This window comes from Eumetopias jubatus, unplaced genomic scaffold, assembly GCF_037043125.1.
Source record: "Eumetopias jubatus isolate StellerSeaLion01/CBP00866 unplaced genomic scaffold, mEumJub1_p1.0 scaffold_9, whole genome shotgun sequence".
Taxonomy (NCBI): Eukaryota; Metazoa; Chordata; class Mammalia; order Carnivora; family Otariidae; genus Eumetopias; species Eumetopias jubatus.
In genome coordinates this window covers 135740599-135764566 of record NW_028274815.1, presented here as the reverse complement: position 1 = coordinate 135764566, position 23968 = coordinate 135740599, and the positions used below count along the sequence as shown (strand labels likewise).

Genomic DNA, 23968 nt, shown 5'->3' with positions numbered 1-23968 from the left:
CTGCGTCTGCTCACAGCCACCGCCTGGGAGTCTCATGTACATCTGCCAGGCCCCCAGCAGCTAACTCCTCATCACAGCCACAGCCCATCTGTCTGTCTTGCCCTTGAATGTGACACACGTTCCTACCTCAGGGCATTTGCACTGGTCGTTCGTTCAGCCAGGTGTCTCCTTCCCCTGGCACTCCTCACCTGTCAGGTCTCAGGGAGGTCATCGCGGCACCCCGCCCAAGGGACCGTCCTTCCCTTGCGCTCCGCTCACCACCCTCTCGTGTTCTCTCCTAGCACTGGGAGCGGTTGCTGCTCGTTGGCACGTTTGCTCGCCCAGCCTTGGTGCCCCCCAGGCAGCGTGAGCCCCGTGGGGCCGGACGTTTGCTGACGCAGCCCCAGATGGGGGGGGAGCAGCGTTCCTGGCACACCAGCTCCAGCTCAGTCCAGGTTTCCTGAGGAGACAGGGGAGCGGTCTTTGAGAGGACACTCCGGTGTCTTCAGAGATGCCCACGGGTTGGAGGGTCCCTGCAGCTCCTGCCCCTTCTGGGCCTGAGGGGCCCCTGGCAGTAGTCACCGTCTCTGGCCATACTTTGACACTTTACCTCAGGGAGGCGGGGACCCGCTGCGACATTGTTTGGGGGACATTTGACTGTACTGGGGGGTGCAGTGATATTTTAACGTTGGGGGGGACCGGAGCTGCTCTCCCTCCCCTTGGGAAAGAAGCTGGAGGATCTTGGCCCTTTGCTAGGGGGAAGCCACTAGCAGCCGGTGCTTAGAAGTTACTTAAATTCTTCTTTCTTCGTTTCTAAATTTTAAATGGCATGTTTAGAATTTAATCTTCAAACCTGGGAGCCAGACCTGCAAGTTGAAAGATGACAGCCGAGAGATGGTTTCATTTGGCTGGCTGCAACAGCCAGATGGCAGATGCTGTGAGCGGGAGACGGGAGGGAGGCCGGGAGAGGGGAGGCGGCTTCTGTTTCGGCTCTTGCCCCCCCCCCCGAGTCCCCCCCAATGCAGCAAAGCACCCTCCTAGGGCCAGGCCTGGGCTGTGCCCTGGGGATCCCTTGGGGCTGCCAGCCTTGCCCTCTGCCAGGGTGATGCTAGGGCCCCAAGGGACAGGGTCCCCCCTGCCTGGTACTTTTCCCTTTTTTAAGAAAACTTTTTTGTTTTGTTACAATTGTGGGTTTGCAGCATTTGCAAGAAATAATCTAGAGAGAGCTCGTGTGCGCAGCACACAGCTTCCCCCAGCGGTAATGACTTACGGAGCTATGGTACAGTATCACAGCCCGCAGATCGACATTTGGTACAATCCATCGACCTCACTCACACATCCCCAGCTGACATGTGCTCATTTGAGCGAGTGTGTGTGTGTGTGCATACACATGTGCGTGTGTCTGCATGTGTTTAGCTCTGTGCAATTTTATCACACATGTAGGTAAGTGTGAGCCTGCCACTGTCCAGACACCAAACAGTTCCATCACGAGGACCCCCTAATTCCATCCTTGGTAGCCACACTCACCTCCCACCTGTTCCCTCTCTAACCCCTGGTGGCAACCTGTCATCTGTTCATCTCTATGATTTTGTGATTTTGAAAATGTTACAGAAACGGAACCATACAGTGTGCAACCTTTCTTTGCTCAGGTAGTTCTCTGAAGACCCATCCAGGTTGTTTTGTGGATCAACAGTTTGCTCCTTTTCTTGGCAAATAGCGTACTGCGAGGTGGATGCACCACAGTGAGTTTAAGCATTCACCTGTTGAAGAGCATCTGGGTTGCTTGCAGTTTGGGGCTGTTACAAACGCAGCTTCTGTGAACACTCACGCACAGGTCTTCGAGCGAATGCAAGTCTTCATTTCTCTGGGATCGAAGCCTGGGAGTGCAGCTGGGTCCTTGAGAGTTGCATTTAGTTTGTGAAAGGCCCTTCACTTTCCGTCAAGACCCATGTGTCCTCTGGCCTCTGTGGAGAGATGTGAATCCTGCAAGAGGACCTTAGGCATGAATGCCTTCCTGCTGCAGGTAGTCACTGTGGGCCGTGCACTGGGCCAGGCAGGGTGTTAGCCACCAGGGATACCGTGAGACCGGACCAGCAAGAGCCTTCTCATGGAGCTCCCTGGCTGGTGAGTTGAAATCAGGAATCAGCAGGCAGGCACGTTCATAGAGGAGGTAGTTACTCATAGTAGCCAACATGCACACAGCGCTTCTATATGCCACGGGCTTTCTGGGTACCTTACGATCCTTGAACAGGCCAGTGTGATGGGGCTGTCATTCGCCCCATGGTGCAGATAAAGAAGCAGAGGCACAGCGAGCCAGAACGAGACAGAGGCCGGAAAATCCAGGCCCCCATCAGTACACTACGTTGCCCCTTGTGGCCCACGCAGGCCATCACGGGATGCAGAGGGCAGAGGTGTGGTGTATTTGGGATGGGGCAACTGGGAAGCCTCCTTGACATGGTAACAGGGAAGGCCATGCAAAGATCCCAGGACAAAACCGCATGTGCAAAGGTCCTGGGGTGGGAACCGGAAAGAGGCCAGTATGGCTGGAGTGTGGTGAACAAGGGAAGGAGGTGGGAGGTTGAGCAGGCCTCGTAGGGTTGTAATTTGAGCGTGAGTCAGTGATTCAGTCGATACTTTAAAAAATTGCTCTGGCTGCTGGGTGCAGAATAGACTGGGGGAGGGGAGTCCATGTGCCATGGAGGAAGTAGGGATATGGGGAGGACAAGTAGGCGAACCCTTTGGTCTTGAGGGATGACCCCTGGGTGTCACCCAGCTCTGCCCTGCGAAGGCAGGACCCCCAGCCAGCCACCCACCTTGGGTGTCTGCGGCCAAGACCTTGGGCTGCCATGTAGGTCTGTCTCCCAGTAGACTTTTCTTGCTATTTCTTTTCTCCCTGTCTCCACACTAGCTGCCATCATACAAATTGAATTTACGTGCTCAGTGTCAGCCACTCCAGATCATGTAATAAATGAACACCGACTACTTCGAACCCCTCATGCCTTGCCTGGTCAGGTGAGTTGTCTGCTTTTTAATCTAATGGTGGCCGCCATTTTATTATGCTCTTGCTGGGTACCGGCTAGCGTTGAGAAAACTCGTATACCTCTGTTAATCTCAGCAAACCTGGCAAGTTACGCATTCTTATCCATCTTTATGATGGGGGAAACTAAGGCATGTGGGCCAGGTGACCGCTGGAGGTCACCCATACAGGATGTGGCAACATCTGGATTTGAATCCAGAGCTGGGCCGCTCGCCCCCCACGGCGTTGCCACGTCCCCATCTAGGAGGGCAGAAAAGGCGCCTCAGTGAGCTCCTCGGTCAGAACCCTGGTCTTCCCAGCCGTTGGGATTTTCCTGCTTCTGGAAGATGCTGTTTCAAAAGGAAATGATACTGAGGGCTGGGATCGCCTTGCCTGTGGGGTGGGGACCGGAAGAGGCGGCTGGTGTCTGGGAGGCTTGTAACTGCCCGCTGGGAATGTGTTTTGACTGTCGCCAGAAAAAGAAAGAGGAAGAGCTCGTACAGAGTCACAGAGAGAGATTTGGCAGATATAGACCCCAGATAATCTCCCTCCCTCACGTGTGCGCACGCGCGCGCACACACACACGGAAAACACCCAGAAACACACAAACACCCCGAGACACAAATACAGAGATGATCGTAGATGGGAGACAGACCCACGGACACCCTCAGACACCCAGCCTCCCAGACCCTCAGAGAGAAGCAGGGACTGACATTCGCTTTTCCACCTGCAGGGGTGACATCGCTCTCCCCACCTGAGCTCCTCCCAGGCTCAGGCCCTGCCCAGCCGGGTGGTCCATGCAGCGGCCCACGGTCAGTGTGTCCAGCCTTGTTTCCTAGAACCTCCCCACAAGGCTGTGAAACAGTCTGGCATCGAGTTCTCGTCCTGTGCCTGGGGCCTTCCAGCGACCAGCAAGTTAGCGCTCAGGTGATGGCAAGGCGACCTTCCAGCCCCGCCCGGCTTCTGGGGGACTCAGGCCTCTGCCAGCTAGCTGCTCTTTCTCAGAGATGAGCGGACGCCGGAGGGAGTGAAGGGCCCATCGCAGCTTTAGCCCACAGGGCTGCCAGGAGGCGGTGGTTTGCGGTTGGGGCTCGCTCGGCGTTTCTCTCCGCTCTGACAAGAGAGCAGTGGTGAGGACACCAGGCTTCCGTGTCCCGGGCCCTGCCACGTAAAGCTGTGTGAGTGAGCTGGGCATGTCGTTCTGCCTCTCCCAGCCTCAGATCCCTTGTCCTTAGCATAGGGGACATGGGACCAGGGCCGTCCCAGAGAGCTTCGGGAAGGGGCAGTGAGGCCCCGGAGACCAGGACATGGGGCAGGCTGTACCTTCCCGGGTGGACGGGCTTTAGATTTTCGGATCATCATCCGTCTGTCCCGCATAGAAATCCAGCCAGGTGCTCGGGAGTACGGATTCGAATTGTGCTGCCGCGGAAAGGACAAATCACGGTAGGATTTCAGGTGCCCACTGCCTGGAACAGCTCAGCTCTGGGGTGGGCCTGGCACGTGGTGGGGGCACAGGATGTATGCGCTGCTTGAGTGAATGAACGGGAAAAGCCCCTGACGTCCTGCATGGAGGTCGAGGCCCGGCTGCTGGCTGTCCTGTCCTGAAGGGGTGCATGAGGGACAGTGTCTCCCTCAATCTCCCCCCCCCCCGCCTTGGACAGGTGCCCCCCACAGCTGGTGGTTGAATTCCCTCCGCTTAGCTCCTCTAGCTGTTGTCCTAGTCAGCCGGAGTTGCTCTAACAAAATGACCACAGTCTGGGGACTTAAAGAACAGAAATGTATTTTCTTTCCATCCTGGAGGCCAGAAGTCCAAGTTCACGGTGCTGGCAAATTCAGTTTCTGGGGAGAGCTGTCTTCCTGGCTGGTAGGCGGCCGCCTCCGGCATGTCTTCACATGGCCTCCTCCATGTGTGAGTGCAGAGGGAGAGAAAATGAGCTCTCTGGTGTCTCTTCTTACAAGTATACCAATCCTGTAAAGTCGGGGCCCCGCCCTCACAACTTCCTGTAACCTTCCTTCTTTAGAGACCCATCTCCAAATACAGCCACGCTGGGAGTTAAGGCGTCGACCTAGGCATGGGGGGTGGGGGGTGGGCACAGACATTCGGTCCGTAGCCCGAGGCCCCCCTCTGATCCAAACAGAGGATTTGGGAAGCTGCTGAGCACTGTGGGCTTTGCAGGCTCTGGTGTTAGGAACAGTCCCCATGGCGGCTGTCACCTGCAGGGTTTACTGGGAGCCTGGCCTCTTGGGAGCCATTTTTCCGGGGAATTCAATTCCCAGGTTAGTTCCAGGAGTGACCGAGGAGTTGTTGACAAGTGGCCACATGCCATTCGCATTGTGGCCCCCGGTCCAGAGTGGTGCTTTTTGTCCGAGAGGCTTGGAAAGGGAGCCTGGGCTTCCTTCCCCTCTCCTGGGGCTGCCATCCCAACTCCCATTGGGAAACACCAGGCTCTTGAAAATTGGTAATTGAGAGAAACATCTGCTGGTTTTCAAGGAGCACACGGTGCCTCCCGAGGGGCGAGGGCGAGCCCGAGTGGCGTTGTCAGCCACCCTCGGAAACACACACACAAGCACACACGTGCCTGAGTTGTTTTCGTGTGTTAGGATTTTAAGAATTAAAATGATCAGTGTTTGCCATAAAAATGCAAACAGTATAGAAACACAGAAAGTAAAAAGCACGGTCTCCCTCTTCCAGAAGTATTCCCATTAAATGATTTGATTATTATCCTCATTTTTGCTATGAAAATGGATCCATATTATATACACTGTTCCCGTTTCATTATTTCTTCTTGAGAATAATTGCTAACAGCCATCCAACATCATACTTAGACGAGTAGTTTTCAGCCAGTTTTCTGCCCCTGCCCCCACCTCCCAGGGGTCATTAGGGGATGTCTGGAGACATTTTTAGTTGTCACAACTTAGGGGTGATGGTGTTACTTGCATCCGGTGGGGAGAGGGTGCCGCTAACTCCCTCTGATGCCCAGGACGGGACCCCACAGCAGACGGTTATCCAGCTCAAGATGTCAGTAATGCCAAGGTTGAGAAACCCAATGGTAGATTTATGTATATTTTGAATGGCCCCATCGGATCCCATAATGTGATGTACCGGGGTTTGTTTCCGGGAATTTAGATGGTCTCCGATTGTTTACTTAAAAAAAAAAAAAAAAAACCCCTGCAGAGAGATAACTCATACATACATGCTTTCAGGCCTTCTGTGCATGTTTCCATTGGATACAATCCTGGAAGTAAAAATTGCTGGGTTGCAGGGTAGCATGCATCTTTAATTTTGATAGGTATTGCCAGAATGCCCTCCAAGAAGATTATGGCCATCAGCACTACCACCAACAGACAGACTCACTCACCCGTGCGACCCACTCCCCATTTGCTCCCTGTTCTCCTCAATTAACAAAACGCGTTTGATTTATTTTAAATAACTTTCCATGGCACTTCCATCATGTCCAATGGCAGAAACCGTTCTCACCGTGAACTCACTCCATTCTGCCAATAATTCTTGAATGGTGATTGATATTTTGCTGACAGTGGGTGTTTAAAGATGTTCGATGTCAGTGACAATAGGAAAAAAATCTCATTAGTTCTCCCCATTTGGATAATAGCAAAGAAAGATAAAAGGCATGGCTTTGTCTTTTCTGAGTGAAGGAGCCGTGGGTCAGGAGGTTCTGCTGTCCCTGGGGTTCTCACGCATTCACTCAGCCCTGTGCTCCCCCATTGGGCAGCTGCAGCCTCTCCGAGGCCACCCCAGAAAGCGACCTCGGGATGTGTGGGGTGAAGCCCCAGAAACAGATGGGGCTGTGCACACTGCTGCCCCTTGGGAGTAAGAGGCACTTTACCCCCTAACCTGAACGATCCTTCACAAACTAGGACGAGATCCCTTACCGGGTCATAGGAGACCTCCCCACAGCAGGCTGTGTGGACTGGACTGGCGGCCACTCCAGGCACGAGAGGGTCCTTTTGGCATGTGTATTGCTACGACAAGAGAGGTGGTCCAGGCTCACACCTTTCCCTCGTCCTGGGGGCCACTTCCAGCCTTCCCTCACCTGGCTGACTCTCTCCGTCCCTCCCTGTGCACACGTGCACACCTGCACACCCTTCCCAGCTGGGCATGTGCCCCCGCCCCCCCGCCCAGCTCCAGAGCACGCAGCTGTCACCCACTGACTCTCGTGCGTCTGGCTGCCCTCTGGACAAGTGTGTCTCAGGATGGGTGTGCAGGACTCTGCTCTAGACTCTCTCCTCTCGCCCCCTCTGTGGGTCCTCCCCAGGGCAACCACGCCTGGCCGTCTTGTTCTGCAGGTGTCCTGCTGGTCCTCGGTCAGTGCAGACACAGATAGTCACCCATAGACATACATATGCGTCCTAAGATTCACTTTTATTTTTAAATACATATGTTTGTTCTCTTTTAAACAAAAAAGGACTCATCCTATCTGGTGGCTTCTCTTTCTGTCATCCAGGCATCTTTGGTGCCAGTGCACACAGATCTGGGGCAGTGGCTTTCTGGGTTGTGTTGGCCCCTCGGGGGGACGTTTAAGTGGTTCCCGGTGATTTTTGCCCTTGTGTGCAAACCTGCAGTGGCCGTCTTGACACTCATCTTTGCCCACGAGAACAAATGTGATCCTTTATTCAGTGTATTTCTTGTGTGCGTTATCACAGGAAGATTCTAGGTGCCGAGGACACAGAATAAAGAGAGTCTCCTCGGGTGACACTGACCTTCTAGTAGGGAGAGGCAGGAAGTAAATGGTTAGGTCACAAATAACACTGCAGAGTAGTGCTGTAACGAAAAGGAGAGCAGGCACGGGGCATAGGGTCCCGAGGCTTGGGGCATGGGGCAGAGCACTGTCCCAGACAGGGTGCCCAGGGATGCTCCCCAAGGAAGGGACATTGCAACAGAGGCTGGAAGGTAAGGAAGGGAGCAAGCATGTGCATGGGGGAAAGTTATTTTTCCCAGGCAGAAGTAAGGGCACATGCAAAGGCCCTGAGGTGGGGCTGTGCTTGGTTCTTCTACTGAACACGTGGTTAGAGCACTGTGAGCTTGAGGGGGAGAGAGTGCATGTGGAGGTGAATGCCCAGAAGTTGATGTGCCAGGTCAAGTGTTCACGCTTGAAAGTTCTGAGAGCTTGTTAGTTTCACTCTACAGACGTGCTCCCGATTTCTACGTCCATGAGCTACAGCGCTGGCGGGGGCAGGGGGAGGGGGCCCACGTTGGTGAGCCTTCACCAGCCGCTGTGGATTCAGACAACCCCTGCCCCAGGTGTGTGTGAGGAGAGGGGGCAGGCGTTGACCGGGGCCTGCAGATCTTGGTTCGAGGGGTTCCGTCCTGGACATGTTGGCTCCAAATTAGCTGATGTAGTTCTCACTGCAGCCATGGGAAGAAGGAACGAGGCTATCCCTCTGTTTTTCTCCCAGATGGGGACATTGAGTGATTTGTCTAGAGTCACAGTAAATGGCAAGACTGGGATTCGAACCCAGGAGCCGTTGGGCCAAACATGTTCTTAACCTGTATCCTGGGATTTTATCATGATCAGGAGTGCAGGGAGCCTCACCCCCATGCCCTCACTAGCCAGCATGTGACTTTTTCCTTGAGGCCACCAGACAGCACCAGACAGTATCGCAAGGCTATGCGTTCAGCTAACGGGTGCCAGACACCCAACTGCGCTTGGCACAGAGTAAGCACTTAGTAAGCGGTTCGGTCTGTTTTTAAAAATGAGAATACTGGCCTAGATTTGCTGCCCACCTCTCAAACCTCAAAAGAAAGACAGATTCATTTTTTCCCCCCTATAAATGGTCTTATCCTAAGAAATAAATGTGCCGTTGGGGGTGTTTGAAATGGCACCAGGAGTGATCAGAAAGTTATTCCTTTGACGTCTGGTTCAATTTTATTTGACATTCCAGGTGGGGAGGGAGCTGGGTTCTTATTCAAATGCAGGGGGGTCGGTTGGGGGAGGGGGGCAGTAATGATGTGGCTGGAACCCCAGGCAGGCTGGGGCTCTGCTGAATGACAATGAAGCCCGCCCCAGTGGGTCTCATCCAGGCAGGTCTAACAAGATTAGATTTTCATAAATTTCAGACAGTGCCAATTCCTAATTCCTTGGTGTGCGGCCGGGAGGCCAGACAGGGCCGCCTGCACCGGCTGCTTGTTAACCAGGAAGCAAACTGGCTGCCCCTCCGCTGGGAGCAGACACAAGGGGGGTGGGGGGGTGGGGGGTCGTCTGGTCTGGAAACCTCCTGTGGGCTGGCAGGAGCCAGGTGGACTGTGGCCCAGCTCTCCAGCTGAGGAAAGAGAAATGAGCTCTGGCACCCAACTGCTACTCCGATGATTAACCGAAAACTTCGTGACAGTCACGCTCGCTTAATAGTACCTGTGGAAGGGAGACACGTTGTGCTCACGTAGTGCCGTGTGTATACATACAACCCATGTAGAGTGAATAGCACTTATTCGCCCAGTTCTGCACTGGCCCACTCCCCGTTTACAGCTGGGGAGTGGCCGAACGGGGGTTTGAGTCTAGGCTCCTGAGTTTTGTCCCGGTCAAGGCTCTGTCACCAAGAACAGGGGGCCATAAACTTGGATGCAAAAGAATTGCGTCTTTACCTTAACCAACCGGATCAGGAGCACGGGCTCCAAACCACAGAGGCCTCAGCAGCACCTGCCACGTGGTTACCGGTGGAAACCACGGATTTCATATCACATTGAAATCTGCCAGGTCATATTTAATGCTGTACTATCCCCGCGTCACAAAAATAATTCTGGATACTCTTGCCGTATCGCCAGTCTGGTTGAGAGTTGATAGCTGTTTTTTAATATAATTGGCTTCCTTTTTAAGCCACAATTTTATTTAAGTTTAATTGAATTTTAATTTAAAGACTGTATTTTGAGAGAGCATCCTGGCTTCCCCAGTGGCCAGGGCTCCACCACAGGGAGGAGGAGAATCGGGCTAGGCCTGGATTCGGGACTGCGCTCCGACTTGGCTGCTCGCCTGTGGCGGGCCTGATGCTGCACCCCCGGGGGGCTGTCGGGGAGACTGAGAAAGTCCTGTCCTGGCCGGTGCTTGGCGCTCAGGTAGCCGCAGAAGAGATGGGAGCTGGTAGGATCTCTGCGCAGCGCCATGAGAGGTGCCCAGAGCTCCCCCGAGCGCCTGGTGTGACCTGCGGGGCCATCCTGTGATTTTCCTCCACTTTGGGGGGGGGGTGGGGGAGGTGGGTACCACCAGCCACAACTACTATAGCCGCGTGGACAGAATGGCGGGTGATGCTCCAGAGGGTCCTGACCCCGCCTAGTGAGCAGATCCTTTCCACACGCGCCCTTGGCTGGAACCCGGGCCGTTGCTGAGCTGGAGCCGTGCTGTTCGGGACGGTGGGGTGTGGGGCAGCTGGCTGAACCTGTCCCTGAAGGCACGGGCTGGGAGTTTGGTCCTGGGCCTGTGGGTTGCATGGCCTCTGGCCAGCCTCCTCCTCCTCATCCATAGAGCCGGTGTGGGCTGTGGGCATGTTAGTATGTGCTTCACAGAAGGACCATGAGGATTCACCAAGGCGATGCCCATGAGCACGTGGGCCGTGCCTGGCATTTAGGGGGTGCTGGGCGCACACTGCCTCTCTCCGGCATCAGGCGGGCTGGGAAAGGACCCGAGATGGGCGTGCAAACGTCTCAAAGTGACTGTGTCTCTCCCTGGAGGAGAAGACAAAAGGGAGGGTCAGGCCACTCTGAGGAGGCAGACGAGCCTGTTAATTTGAAATTATTCACCAGGAAAGAAGACGCTAAATTAAATTAGAGTGACCTTACTTTGCATGTGGAAGACAGGCTTGGCCACCCCGGAGAGCCTGTCGCATCTCACCCACCCTAAGGGGGAAATTAGGAAGAGAAATGGCAGAGCTCCCCCGCCCTCCCCACGGCCAGCAGGCCTCCGCCCGGAACCAGATGAGAGAAATGTGTTTTTTTCCCAAGGGCTCCTATTGCAGCCAGGCCCTTGGAGCGGGTGCAGGACAGGTGCTCCGAGTCCCTCGTGGCCTCACGTCTGGCTTTCGCCCGGGGGGACCATACTGGACTGACCTTGCTCCAAACTCCCGACCCTGGGGCACAGGCCAGGCAGGTGCCCTGGCCGAGCAGTCGGCCTGGCAAATCTCTCAGCGTCTCTAGGGCACCGACCTGATTGAGGGGTGTCGGCAGTTGTGCCCGCTGTGTCCTGCCTCGTCTGAGCTCTTACGTTTACACCCCGACGCCAGGTCATAACTGGGGCTCTCGGAGGTCCACGTGCCCGGGGTCACCCAGCTCGGAGCAGATGCAGGGAGGCGGGACTGGCCATCCTCATAGGTGCTCGGGATGTGCGGAGGGGAAACTAAGGGACGCTTTGGGAGAGCTGCAAGAATGTAGTAGAACAAGACCCTCAGGGGGGCTCGGGCTTGAAGATCCAGCTCGGCTCTTTCTAGGCGCACGGTCTGGCGTGCCTCTGCCCTGCACCTCGGTATGCTCATCTGCAGAGTGGCGGTGGTGGCGGCAGCCACCCCATAGACATAGGGGAGGCGGGCTCTGTGTGGCTGTTGTCACCGTTGGGATCATAGTACCAGCTCCAGGGACTGTGGTGAGTTCGGGCTGTTGACCAGCCCGCCCACCCCCACCCCCCCCGCCCCGTCCCCCTGTGTCTGTGAGCTGGCTGGCTTTGGCTGTGACTCATGTGGTGAAAGCCACGGAGGGGGGAGGGCAGTGGTAGAACCCGCCCCGGGCCTACGTGCAGGTGGAGGGGAGGTCTGTCAGACGGAAGGAGCCAGGTGGCATCAGTGTGGCCCCCTGTCTGCCCCTAGCGGCTGAGTCACTCGGGCTCCTCTCGTGGCTGGAAATCCCCAAACCACCCGCCCTGCAGGCTTTGGCCTGCCCAGGGCTTTTAAACTCTTTAAAAACTCTTGAACGTGTTGCCAGCCAAAGGCCAGGGAGCTTCACAGATGGTTTCTGGGTTCTGGAGAGATCTGGGAGGTGTGACCACACGGGGCCGGCCTGCCTCGGCCGCCGGACTGTTCAGTGGCTGGGGTTTCAAGGAGTAGTGCCTGTCTAGGGAGAGGGAGCTCACGCTTGGTTCAGGAAGCCTGCCTGGGCACAGGAGAGAGGAGTCCAGGGGTGTAGAAGCCCAAGCTGCCCAACGGGGCAAGCGGACAGCACCAGCCTGTAGAAAGAAGGGAGCTGCCTGCCCGAAGCTCTGTGCCTGGGGGGGTGGGGGGCGTGGGGGGGGGAACGCGTGCACATGTGGCCTGCAGTTTGCCACCTCTCTAGCAGGTGCTTTCCTGGCACGTTTCCTGGAGAGTGGGTTCTGTCCCCCAAAGGCGGTATCTCCTGGAAGGAGCCCCCAGAGTGAAAGTGCATGGAAGTGCTATCGGCAGGACCAGATCGCCCTCACCCCACAGCCCAGGCCAACACACCCAGCCCAGAGATGTGCCCTGCGTTATGGGTTGGTGTGAACCAGCTGCTGGCTGGGGGCCTCTTCTGGACCCCTCAGTGCCCCCACCCACCTGTGCCACTGGGCCCGGCCTGGAAGATCCAGCGCGGCCCTGTTTAGTCCTCTCTTTGTTGGCTTATGGGTCTGGGCTTCCTTTGCTTTGCTGTCTTGGGGCGATGGGAGCCCCCCATTAATCATGGTCATGGAGGGAGTGCTCCCTGAGTGCCGAGCACATTGTCCACACACAGCCACCCGGTGCCCGTAACCTCCTTTTACATGGGGAAGCTGGGATGGACTGGGAGGTGAGGCCCCGGCTCACACCTGGCGGGCTCCCCTGATGGAGCCGTAGCAGAGCTTAGGGACCCTCGGCATCCTGTTCCTCTTCTGGGCCTAGACCCAGACCTTTGACTTCCAGAACCTCGGCATCCCGTTCCTCTTCTGGGCGTAGCCCAGAGATCAGTCCTGGCTTCTCTTTTTCTGAGAGTTTTTCCTCCCCTCAGCCCCGTGGATTTCCTGGGGTTGTGGCCCAGGCCCTGGATGGGCACATTCGTGTTTCTAGCAGCGCTAGGCTCATTTCTGGGGGGTGATTCTCTCCCAGAAATGTGTTCTCCTGCCCCTTGGGCCCAGCCTGGTGGGGTCAGGAGAGGCTGTGGAGGGCTTGTCCACCCCCACTGGCCTGCTGGGGCCTCACCCACTGCCCCCTTGCCACCCAGCCGCCTCAGCTGCTGTCCTGCTGCTCCCTTCTGGGTCCCGGAAAACACCAGGAGGAGGGCCAGGGCCTGGGACAAGGACAAAGGCAGCCCAGCCGCACACCTCCCCTCCTCCAGGCTGGTGTGGGCAGGGCCTCTGGAGACAGCAGGGGGAGGGGGCAGGAGGGAACCCACCACCGTGGTCCCCGTTGGGGTGAAGAGTGCACGGGGCTGGGGGAAGGGACGTGTCGGCCCCTCTGAGGAGGGAGGGCGTGGGGGTTACACAAAGCAAGCCTGTGTGTCCCCTGAATGGGCAGCTTTATCCTGGGCCCTAACAGACAGGGCCCTGCCCTAGGGAATCAGACCAGGCTGCTGAAGCCCTGGACCAGCCTGTCTGGGGAGGCAGGAGGTGTGGCCACAGTTACTGGGTCCGAGGCCCTGCTGCCCGCCTTCCTGGCAGGAAAGTGACGGTGTCCCTCCAGTGGTTCCATCCAAGCTTGCTTGATCTGCTGCTGGGCAGGGCCCCAGCCTTCTCAGCACTCAGGATCAGTCTCCCCGAAGTCCCTGGCCAGTTGGCCCTCCCTCCTGGGCTCTCCAGGGCAAGATGGGACACGGTCCCACCTGGGAACCAGAGCCAAGGCCCAGGCTCCAGGATGAGTTCCTGGGTGCACAGGAGGTCGTCCAGCAGATGGTTGGCTGGGAGGAGCCAGCAGCATAGGGCCCTTGGGCTGAGAGTCTGTCACTTGACCTCTGGACCTTGCTCTCCTCGCCCGTGAGATAGGATGATAAAAGTGTCCCGAATGTACACTCAGCCCTGGACAGGGATTCTCAACCCTGGCGCCGTTGACCCACCATTCTTCGCCGTGGGGCATCCCGTGCACTGTAGGAGGCCCCCACCCACCAGATGCCTGGAGTGCTGCCCCCCAGTTGTGACAGCCGCCAGTGTGCCCAGAAATTGCCACATGGCCTCTGGTGGGCAGACTCACCCGACTTAATAACAGCAGTAGGTACTAGCAGTGTAATAGGTAAACATCAGTGCAGTTGGGCAAACACAGAACACGGCATGAGAAGGTGGTGTCCTGGGGAGCCTGCGTGGGAGGAAGGGGGTGGCTAGGGCTTTGGAGAGGATGCTGGGGGGGGGGTTTCTGTGTGGAGAAGCTTCCACTCTTTTGCGAACAGTAACGTTCCCACCTAGGACGCATTGCTTTTCCTGCCGGAAGCCGCAGGGAAACTGAGGCAGGAGGGGCTGGCCCTCGCAGGGTTGGAGTTTGGGTGGGCCCAGCATGAGTGGCCAGAGCCCTTGACACAGCCACACCTCATGTTCCTGTTGCTTTCCACTTTACCCCCTGCCACCCGCACTCACCGCCCACCCCCCCCCCCGCCCGCTGCAGTTTGTCTGTCTTGGAGGAGGAAGAGCTGAGTCAGTGGCCCTGAGCTTGAACCTATGCCCTGGGGAGCCCTCGACTAATTGCTTGTTAGCGACGGGCGTCAGGGTGTTGGGCCCCCGGTGGACAGCCGTGGGCTGGAGGAGGCTGGCGGGGCTCGGCCCTGGCGCAGCTGTCTGCCGTGTCACCACCCAGGTCCCTGGCAGGACCCGGCGCTGGCGTCCTGCCCGTTGCTGGGGGCTCAGCTGGCACCGGCCGCGGCCAGCTGCCCAGCCGCCTCGACACGGACCCGCGCGAGTCAGCAGAAACCGCCCCGGCACTGGCAGGATCAAAATAACCTCCTTCCTTTTCCAGCACTTGAGGGCTTTTCCGCCTTCGAGGGGAAAAACAAAACAACACCAAAAAAAAAAAAAAGGAAAGAAAAAAGAAAGGCGAATGGCGGCATCTGCAGGCACCGGGGATGTGGTTTTTCTGAGGCTTCCCTCCCGAGAGCTGGGTGGGGGGGTCTGCAGTCCTGTCCTGTCGGGGGTGGGGTATGTTTGTGATACATGTGTGTGCCTGTGGGTGTGTGCGCTGTGTATATTTGTGGGTTAGCTGTGTTTTGGGGAAGGTGTGTGTGTGTGTGTTGGGGTGTGTGTGCATCTGTGTGTTGGGGTGTGCGTGTGTGTTGGGTGTGCGTGCTGGGGTGTGCGTGAGTGTGGGGTGTGCATGCTGGGGTGTGTGCGTGAGTGTTGGGTGTGCGTGCTGAGGTGTGTGCGTGAGTTGGGTGTGCGTGCTGGGGTGTGTGTGTGAGTTGGGTGTGTGTGCTGCGGTGTGTCCGTGAGTGTTGGGTGTGCGTGAGTGTTGGGTGTGTGTGTTGTGTGCGTGAGTGTTGGGTGTGCGTGCTGGGGTGTGTGCGTGAGTTGGGTGTGCGTGCTGGGGTGTGTGCGTGAGTTGGGTGTGCGTGCTGGGGTGTGTGTGTGAGTTGGGTGTGTGTGCTGGGGTGTGTCCGTGAGTGTTGGGTGTGTGTGAGTGTTGGGTGTGTGTTGGGGTGTGCGTGAGTGTTGGGTGTGCATGCTGGGGTGTGCGTGAGTGTTGGGTGTGCGTGCTGGGGTGTGCGTGTGTGTTGGGGTGTGTGCGTGAGTGTTGGGTGTGCGTGCTGGGGTGTGCGTGAGTGTTGGGTGTGCGTGCTGGGGTGTGCGTGGGGGGTGAGCAAATGCTCTGCAGTCCTGTGTCGGCTCCCCCGAGGCTCACGTGTCCCCCTGGTCTTGCAGCAGAGCTGGAGTTTGTTGAGATCGCCATCATCGTGGTGGTGGTGATGGTGATGGTGGTGGTGATCACGTGCCTCCTGAGCCACTACAAGCTGTCGGCACGCTCCTTCATCGGCCGGCACAGCCAGGGCAGGAGGAGAGAAGATGCTCTCTCTTCGGTAAGTGCCCTGCCCCCCGCCCCCCTTCCTGGCCGCACCCTGAGCTCCCAGGGTCAGCGGGATGCCCCTTAGGGAAGCGCCCTGGTGTCCCGGGTCGGGTGCTCACCGGAACGGGAAGGAGGCAGTCGCGGCCACAGGGGATGCGTGGGCATTGGCAAGGCGATGGACGAGGGCGTTGGAGGTACAGGCCAAGGCGTGATGAGACCTCAGCCCACAGCCCTGGCCCTTGCCTCTCTCCCACAGCCTGCAGGTGTCTGGGCGGGGGACTCTCCGTGTCTTGGACACAACAGGTCACCCTGAAAAGGCCCTTCCCAGCTCCACTGGGCCTGGCCACGTGCCCTCGGACCAGTCCCCGATCCATGAAATGGGGCTTCACTTGCCATTCATAGTGAGAGGGGCTAACGGTCATGCCGCTCCCCAGAGGATTCGCTTAGCACGGAGTCAGCGGCTAGGCATCGAGGGCCACGTGCGAGCACTTCCCTTCACTCAGTCACTCATCCATCCCTCCATCCAGCACCCACGCGTCCATGCATGCATTCACTGGTCAGACACTTACAGAGCCGAGGGCCTAGAACCCTCCCAGACACTGGGAGGAATGGCCGTGAGCAAGCCCCATGTGGTTGCTGCCTGGGGGTCAGACAGGAGCACCTAAATCAGACGATCTCGAGGGCTCTGAAGGAAACTGAAGTGACTGTCCCCGAGGATGCCAGGGTGCCATGTTTGGCCAGGACGGTCAGGATGAGCCTCTTAGGCCGAACTCTGAAGGAGGAAGTGATGATGGATGGGTCCAGGCAGGTGAGGACAAACGCTGCGCTGGAAAGGGGTCCTTGCTGCTAACATAACACTGCATTTTGACATGTTATTAGAATTGTGAGCTTCATTGGGCATTCTGAAAACCCAGAATTATCCCCTCTAGACTCCACAAAGTAGGGGCCCGGCAGGGTGGTAACTTGGCTTTTTGCAGCTCTGAGTGCCAGGGTCCCTCACTCCCTGTGCCGTCGGGGCTGAACTATGCCCCGCCCCCCCCACTCTTCAGCAGGTGGACCCAACGCGGGTGCAGAGTTTGTGCCCAAGGGGTTCCTGCCCCCACACGGGCGATGAGTGATTTAACAAGCTGTCGGAAGGGCAGGCTGGGATTTGCAGGGAGAAGGTGGCACGTGGGTGGCCCCAGGGCTGTGGGCCCGAGCCTGCGAGGACAGCGACGAGCAGGGAGGCAGCACCCGGCGTGGCCTCCCGGGTCTGGAGGATGCCCACGCTGGGCGGCGGGGCCCCGAGTCGGGGGCAGAGCCAGGGTGTCTGCACCGGCATCAGGCTGCGGCCGCAGTGCGTTGGTCAGCAGCGTGCCAGGGCTGGGAGCTTCCACTTGGTCCCCCCGACGGGAACACAGCGTGCCCCGAGCCTGGGGCTCAGCGTGGGTCCCGAGGGCACTCAGCGCTGCCACCCTGAAGGCGTCTGCTGCCCCCTAGGCCAAGGCTCACGTGTGTTAGTTTGCGGTGGCTGTCACCCACGTGCCCGCGCCATCTGCTGTTCCCTCGCCCCGGGGCCTCCCGGCTCACAGCAGTCCAGAAACGCCACCCCACAGGGGAGAGACTGCCGCCCAGACAGGTGGGCCGTTTGCCCCAAGGCCGGCAGCTTGTGAGGGGCCCTTTGCAGAGCCCAGGCCCATCCGTGCTGCCTCAGGTGCTACGGCAAGGGGCGGCCCACACCCAGGGTGGGCCACCTGGCCCCTCTGAGCCTTAGTCTGTCAGGTGGGTGGAGGTAGCCTTTCTGCGGCCTCCCCCATATGTGTGGTCACGGGCAGGATGATGCTGGCCCAGAGGGCTGGGGAGATGTCCAAAGTTCCAGCGTGAGGGATCCTGGCTGCCGACGGGGCCAAGGAGACAGCTCTGTGGGCAGCACCTGGGACTTGATGCCCAGACGGGGGGTCTGATTCCAGCCCTGGTTCCTGGACACCTGAAGCCAAAGGAAAGTCCCCGCCCGCATCTACCCAGCCACCTGCAGGGGCCTCTGGGAATGTCCGGCTGGGTAAACACAGAGCCTTGTTAGGCCTGAAGTAAGTGTGGCAGTTCTCTTGGGGACCCCCCGCCAGACAGGGTGCGACAGAAGCCTCTCAGGACCCCGTGACCTCCCACGGAGATCCAGACCTGGCCACTGCCTGGGGCTGGGCCTGCCCCTCGCGTGACTGTCCTGCTCCGGTTCCTTTTCAGGGTGACCCCATTTGCTCATCTGTCAGAGAATGAGGCTCAAGTGCAGGTACGCCACTGGCCCTAGAATGTCACCCCCTCCCCCCGCCCCATGCTGTTCCCAGGGAAGCCACTCTGTGTTGCATAATGGTAACCGCAGTGGTGATCTAGCCACCATGGTGGCACAGAAGCTGGGTCCGAAGGGGCTTGTCCTGGGGTTGGCAGGGGAGGGGAGTGTTACTTGTAAGGCGGGTACTGTTCCACCTGAGTGCACAGGTGCCGCCCAGCCCCACCCAGGAAGCCTCCTGCTCATTTCTGAGCTGTTCCTGTGTCCCTGAGCTTTGCTTTCAAACATTCCCTGCTCTGAATTCCTTGCCTTAGCAGCTTTAATTTTTCCCCCAAGGTTTATGCATCTTGACCAGCGATGACCACTTCACCCATAGCTCTCTTGGAAGATGGTTTGTGTGTGAGGCCTGCTCAGCGTGGGGCAGGGATAGATTTGGACTAGAGGCTCAGCCAGAGCCTTGGATGGGGCAACCTTTTCTTCTCTTTGTCCCCAAATCAGGCCTGGCATGAGTCTTCCGCTTCCCACGTGGCTTCTGTGGGCATAAGTCTTCTAAATCGGGTACAGGGTAGCCAGCTGGACCTTCGATTACTATACAACAGGCCAGGCCCATGCTGGAGCTGAGGTGCTATGAGAGCCTGGGAGGCAGGATGGCAGTGGGTGATTCCTGGAGGGCTCCCTGGAGGAGGAAGTGACTTCCAGGTACACAAGTTGGAGGTAGTCAGATGACGAGGCTGGTGGGTAGTTTTGGGTGCCCTATGGTGGGGCTTCTGGGGCATTGATTGGTGTTATCTAAAGCTTCCTGGGTGGTGACAGGTAGATAACCCATCTGTTAGGGCTGGGAGTGGGGGCAGTGTTAGGAAGAAGTTGTTGGCCACATCATGCAGAGCCTGGGACAGAGGGACTTGGAGGAAGGTTTTAGGCAGGAGTTTATCTGGGTCACACTTCATCCAAGCTGGCCTTGGCTGCGTGCATCCCACCCCAGGGCTCCTGACCCTAGTGAGGAGCAAGTGGATGTCCCCATCTGCTTCCTGGCCCACACATGGACTGTGCCAGTGGCCCGACTGGGGGCTACAGAGCCTGTCAGGGCCAGCCTGAGCCCAAGTAGGTCTGGAGGCAGGCAGGTGAGGGTTTGAATCCCAGCACTGCGTCTTACCAGCTTGGCCCACTCAGCTCTCAGCTAACCGACCTCAGCCTGCCTCGTAGGTTTCTTGGGAGAAATGAGGTAGTGCTTTAAAGAGTGCTTAGTGCAGTGTCTGGCACCGAGGCAGCGATTGATACATTACTAATACCAGTAATGAAACAGCTTTTGATGGCCACATGAGCAGTAAGGTTGTATGTGGGCTTTCTGCATCCAAACACCTGGAACATCCTAGAGACTGCGGTGAGTCTGTGTGGGGTAAGTGCGTGCTTTCCTGGTGGGACAGTTTTGAGAACCACGGAGCCCCCTAGTGGCCTTTCAGGTAACTGCAGTTCTCTGGGCAACACGTGCCACCCCCCCCGCCCCATTCACCTTCTGGCCCCAGACAGTAGGTGAGACTGTCTTACCTGTGAACTCTCAAGAAAACGTGCCCCCAGGGAAACTTTTGGGGTGATAGAGATGTTATTTTGATTGTCGCGATGGGTCTCTGGTGTAGACACATGCCAAAACTTAACCAAATTGCATACTTTGAATATGTAGCTTATTGTATCTCAGTTACACCCATGGAAAGCCGTAAAATTTAAAAAAGACATCCCTCCCCCCAGGCCCGGGGCGATCTGCCACCACATAACCCACATTGTCTGGGCCTCCCTCTCAGACAAACTGATCCTGGTGTGGGGTCCCGCTTCCCTGACCCTTGGGTCTCTCTCCAAGGCCTGAAATCCCCCACCCCGAGCCCATGCAGCCCGGCCACCTGTGCAGGGAGCCGCAGGCCCTGCCTGGCATCTCAGCAGAGGGTGTAAGCTTCATGAGGCGACAGCAACAGGCCTGACACAGCAGTCGTGGCTCATGCACCTTTGTGGACTGATGGAATCATTATTTGGGGGCACTCTGCTTATTAACCAACCTTGTCCAGTTCACCTATGAACTGGGCTCCTGATGCACATGTTGAGACAGACTGTAAAGAGGTAAATAAATACAGAGACAAGTTGATTACCGAGAAGAGCGCTGCTGAGAAGGAAAGTAGCCTACGACAGGATTGTTACTGGGGGGAGGCCCTTTAGACGGTGGCGTCAGAGGAAGTCTGTGGAGCTGGCCGTGCAGCCTGGCGGCCGGGCAAAGGCCCTCAGGTGTGTGCATAGCACTTTGCATGAGACAGCGGGTCTGCATGGCCCCCAGCACTTGGATATAGTCACAGAGGGCCACGTGCACTCCAGGCATATTCTGCCTCGTGAAGTTAAGTACCTTGCCAAGGTCACCACTGCAAGCAAGTGGGCCAGGCCAAGGCCAGGAGGGCTAGATCACGTCGGGCTTCCTCATCAGCCATTTCACGAGATAATTTGATTCATTCTAAGATGCAGGAGAAGCTGCTGGAGGGTTTTGAGAAGGAGGGTCCCACAAATCAGATGTCTGCTTTGGAAAGTGTGAGTGTTGGGGGGTGAATTTTCAAGGCACAGCGCAGAGAACCGAGAGATCAGTGACAAGGCGGTTGTGGTCCTGTCTGAGAAATGGCCGGGCCCAGGCCAGGGTAGCAGGGTGGGGCTGGAGAGGAGGCGATGGTTGCCAGATCTGATTCCAAATACAAGACCTCAGGGTCAAAGCCAGTTGACCCTTTGCGCTCCCACATCTGTTCCCCCCGCTGACCCTGCCCCTCTCCTCCCCACACAGGAAGGATGCCTCTGGCCCTCGGAGAGCACGGTGTCAGGCAACGGCATCCCAGAGGTGAGGCCCTGCTCTGCCTCCAGTCCCCTCCCTGCCTGCCCCCCGAGGTGCTGTAGTGGACACCCAAGGCCATCTGCCCAGCGGGTCCCCTTTCCAAGCCAGAGGCGCCTCCCTTGGGTATAAAAGTGTGGCCGCTAGGCTCACACCCGTGCCCTTCGCTGAAGAGTTGTCCTTGGCTGCTGGGATCGTCCCCGCACGGACGTTACCAACGCGCCCTGCCCCCAGCGAGTGGCCCACAGTGTCTGCAACGTGGGAGAGCCGAAGTTGCCCCTATTTCAGCTCCGTGGTGATGTTCCTAGCCAGGGCTCCCCAGCGTCCGGCCGAGGCTGGATTCCGGGCTCGGCGCTGCCCGCTGCTGCGTGCTCTCCCTGCCCCAGAAAGCAGAGCGTCCGCAGGCAGCTGGACACCCCCCTCCCCCCCCACCTCGGGTCCTGCTTCTGGGAGGGGGTTCCTCACTCTGCTCTGCCCCCTCCAGCCGCAGGTCTATGCCCCTCCGAGGCCCACCGACCGTCTGGCCGTGCCCCCCTTCACCCAGCGGGACCGCTTCCATCGCTTCCAGCCCACGTACCCGTACCTGCAGCACGAGATCGACCTGCCGCCCACCATCTCGCTGTCGGACGGGGAGGAGCCCCCGCCCTACCAGGGCCCCTGCACCCTCCAGCTGCGGGACCCCGAGCAGCAGCTGGAGCTGAACCGCGAGTCCGTGCGTGCCCCCCCGAACAGAACCATCTTCGACAGCGACCTGATGGACAGCGCCATGGTGGGCGGCCCCTGCCCCCCCAGCAGTCACTCGGGCATCAGCGCCACGTGCTACGGGGGTGGCGGGCGCATGGAGGGGCCGCCCCCCACCTACAGCGAGGTCATCGGGCACTACCCTGGGTCCCCCTCCTTCCAGCACCAGCAGAGCAGCGGGCCGCCCTCCTTGCTGGAGGGGACCCGGCTCCACCACGCACACATCGCCCCCCTGGAGAGCACAGCTGCCTGGAGCAAAGAGAAGGATAAACAGAAAGGTCACCCTCTCTAGGATGCTGGGGCCAGGGCCGGGGCCGGGGCAGCAGGAGGTAAAAGGCGAAACACTCCGCACTTCTTGAACGAGAAGACAGAGGAGGACTGGGCGGCACCCACAACATTCGGCGCGTCACCATCCCCTCCCCCTCTCTCTGTGTATAAATATTTACATGTTCTGTCTGGTCTGAATGCACAAGCTAAGAAAGCTTGCAAAAAATCACGTTTCTTTGTTGAGCTGTGTCTTGAAGGCAAAAGAGAAAAAAAAAAACCCACAAAATCTACCCTAGTCTTTTCTGTTTCTAGTTGAGCTGCGTGCGTGAATGCTTCTTTTCTTTTGTTTGTTTATGATGATTTCACTTAACTTTAAAGACATATTTGCACAAAACCTTTGTTTAAAGATCTGCAATATTATATATATAAATATATATAAAATAAGAGAAACTGTATTGTGAGGGCAGGAGTATTTTTGTATTAGAAGAGGCCTATTAAAAAAAAAGTTGTTTTCTGAACTAGAAGAGAAAAAAATGGCAATTTTTGAGTGCCAACTCAGAAGGCGTGTATTACCTTGTAAAGAAAAAAAAAGTACAAAGCAGGGGTTTAGAGTTATTTATATAAATGTTGAGCTTTTGCACTATTTTTTAATATAAATATGTCAGTGCTTGTTTGATGGAAACTTCTATCATGTCTGTCGAGATTTTTAAGGGAGAAATGTCGAAATTTCACAGTCGACGTCAGGCAGAGGGCGGGCTCTTACACGAATTTTGGAGAGGCTTCTGGAGGGGGGCCGCTTTCCTGCGAAGTGGAAGCTTCTGGCTAGCGATAGGTTATTACCTCGTTATACATTCCCCACCGAAGGAGACACGTGTCCCACGTGTCGTCCCGCTCCGCCCCCCCCCCTCCCCGCCTCGCAGCCAGAACAGCCTTCGGATGGCAAATGAAATAGGGAAGTTACTTTAGGCACCAAATTTCAGGTGGTGACTTTGCCTTTCCGGAGATGAAAATAAACAGTGAAGAATCTTAGTTTTTCCTCCTCTTTTTTTAAGCATGAGGCCCCACCCCCACCCCACCCCGGGAAGGGGCTAAGGTGCCCCTCTCCAGCCGTCAGCCGCCCCCCCCTCCCCCCGCGCATGTTGCCGGCCCCACCCCCGCCCGCCCCCCAGAGGGGCTTGGGTGACTGTTGTGTGCAGAGTGCTCCGGGGCGATCCAGCTGCTCCAGGGTTTATCAGCTGAGGTCGGTGGAGTCCGCCGGCAGATCAGAAAGGCCCGAAGTATTAAGAATTTGACCTCATCCCTGTCTTTTCTCTTTACGTAGCAATTCTCACCCAACAGGCCAACAAACAGAACACCAGAGATGAACAAGCGACATGCCTAGATTTCTCCTGGGATATGCAAAAGGATTAACACAAGAGAAACGGTCAAACCTGTGCTGTTTTCAAAGCAGAATTCTTTACCTTCTGCTCTCCTGCATTTTCATCCCCTCTCCCCGTGGAAACAATCATGTTGGATGTGTTTATTTATCTGTGTTTTCATAGCCTCTTTAGCAGATATACAGCTCGTTTACCAGGATTTTACTGAGTAGATTTAGGTGTGGTGGGACCCCTTGGTGACAGTGTGCAGGTGAGGGCGTGTGAGTGGACACGGTGGCGACAGGACAGTGGAGGGGTCCCTTGGGATCTACCAGGGACAGTGGCTGGAGCTGCGGGCCCTTCCTCCCACTGAGGACATGTTCACATTCCATGGGGTGACCCCCCCAAATGGAAGAGCAACCCCCCCAACCCCCTCTGCACGGAGCTCTTTTCATTTTGGCAGACTGCTAACTAGCGGACTAACATCAGAGGAGGCGTAAGGGCAATAACTTGTTTTTAAGCAACTTTTTTATGACTTAAACAAAAACCTGAGAACCGTTTTTGAAGTTCTGACCCTTTGAACTCTATTTATATATACA

General features: G+C 57.1%; 1 protein-coding gene across 1 annotated transcript in view; it reads left to right on the top strand.

Annotated features, from left to right (window-relative positions):
- PMEPA1 (prostate transmembrane protein, androgen induced 1) overlaps positions 1 to 23023 on the top strand; it is a 50703-nt gene extending 27680 nt beyond the window's left edge. Inside the window, exons 2-4 of the mRNA XM_028089165.2 lie at positions 15751 to 15905; positions 20962 to 21015; positions 21491 to 23023. Coding sequence (XP_027944966.1) covers positions 15751 to 15905; positions 20962 to 21015; positions 21491 to 22039 — 758 coding nt within the window. The 3' untranslated portion in view covers positions 22040 to 23023. The remainder of the gene's footprint in view (positions 1 to 15750; positions 15906 to 20961; positions 21016 to 21490) is intronic.
- Positions 23024 to 23968: the final 945 nt, after the last annotated feature.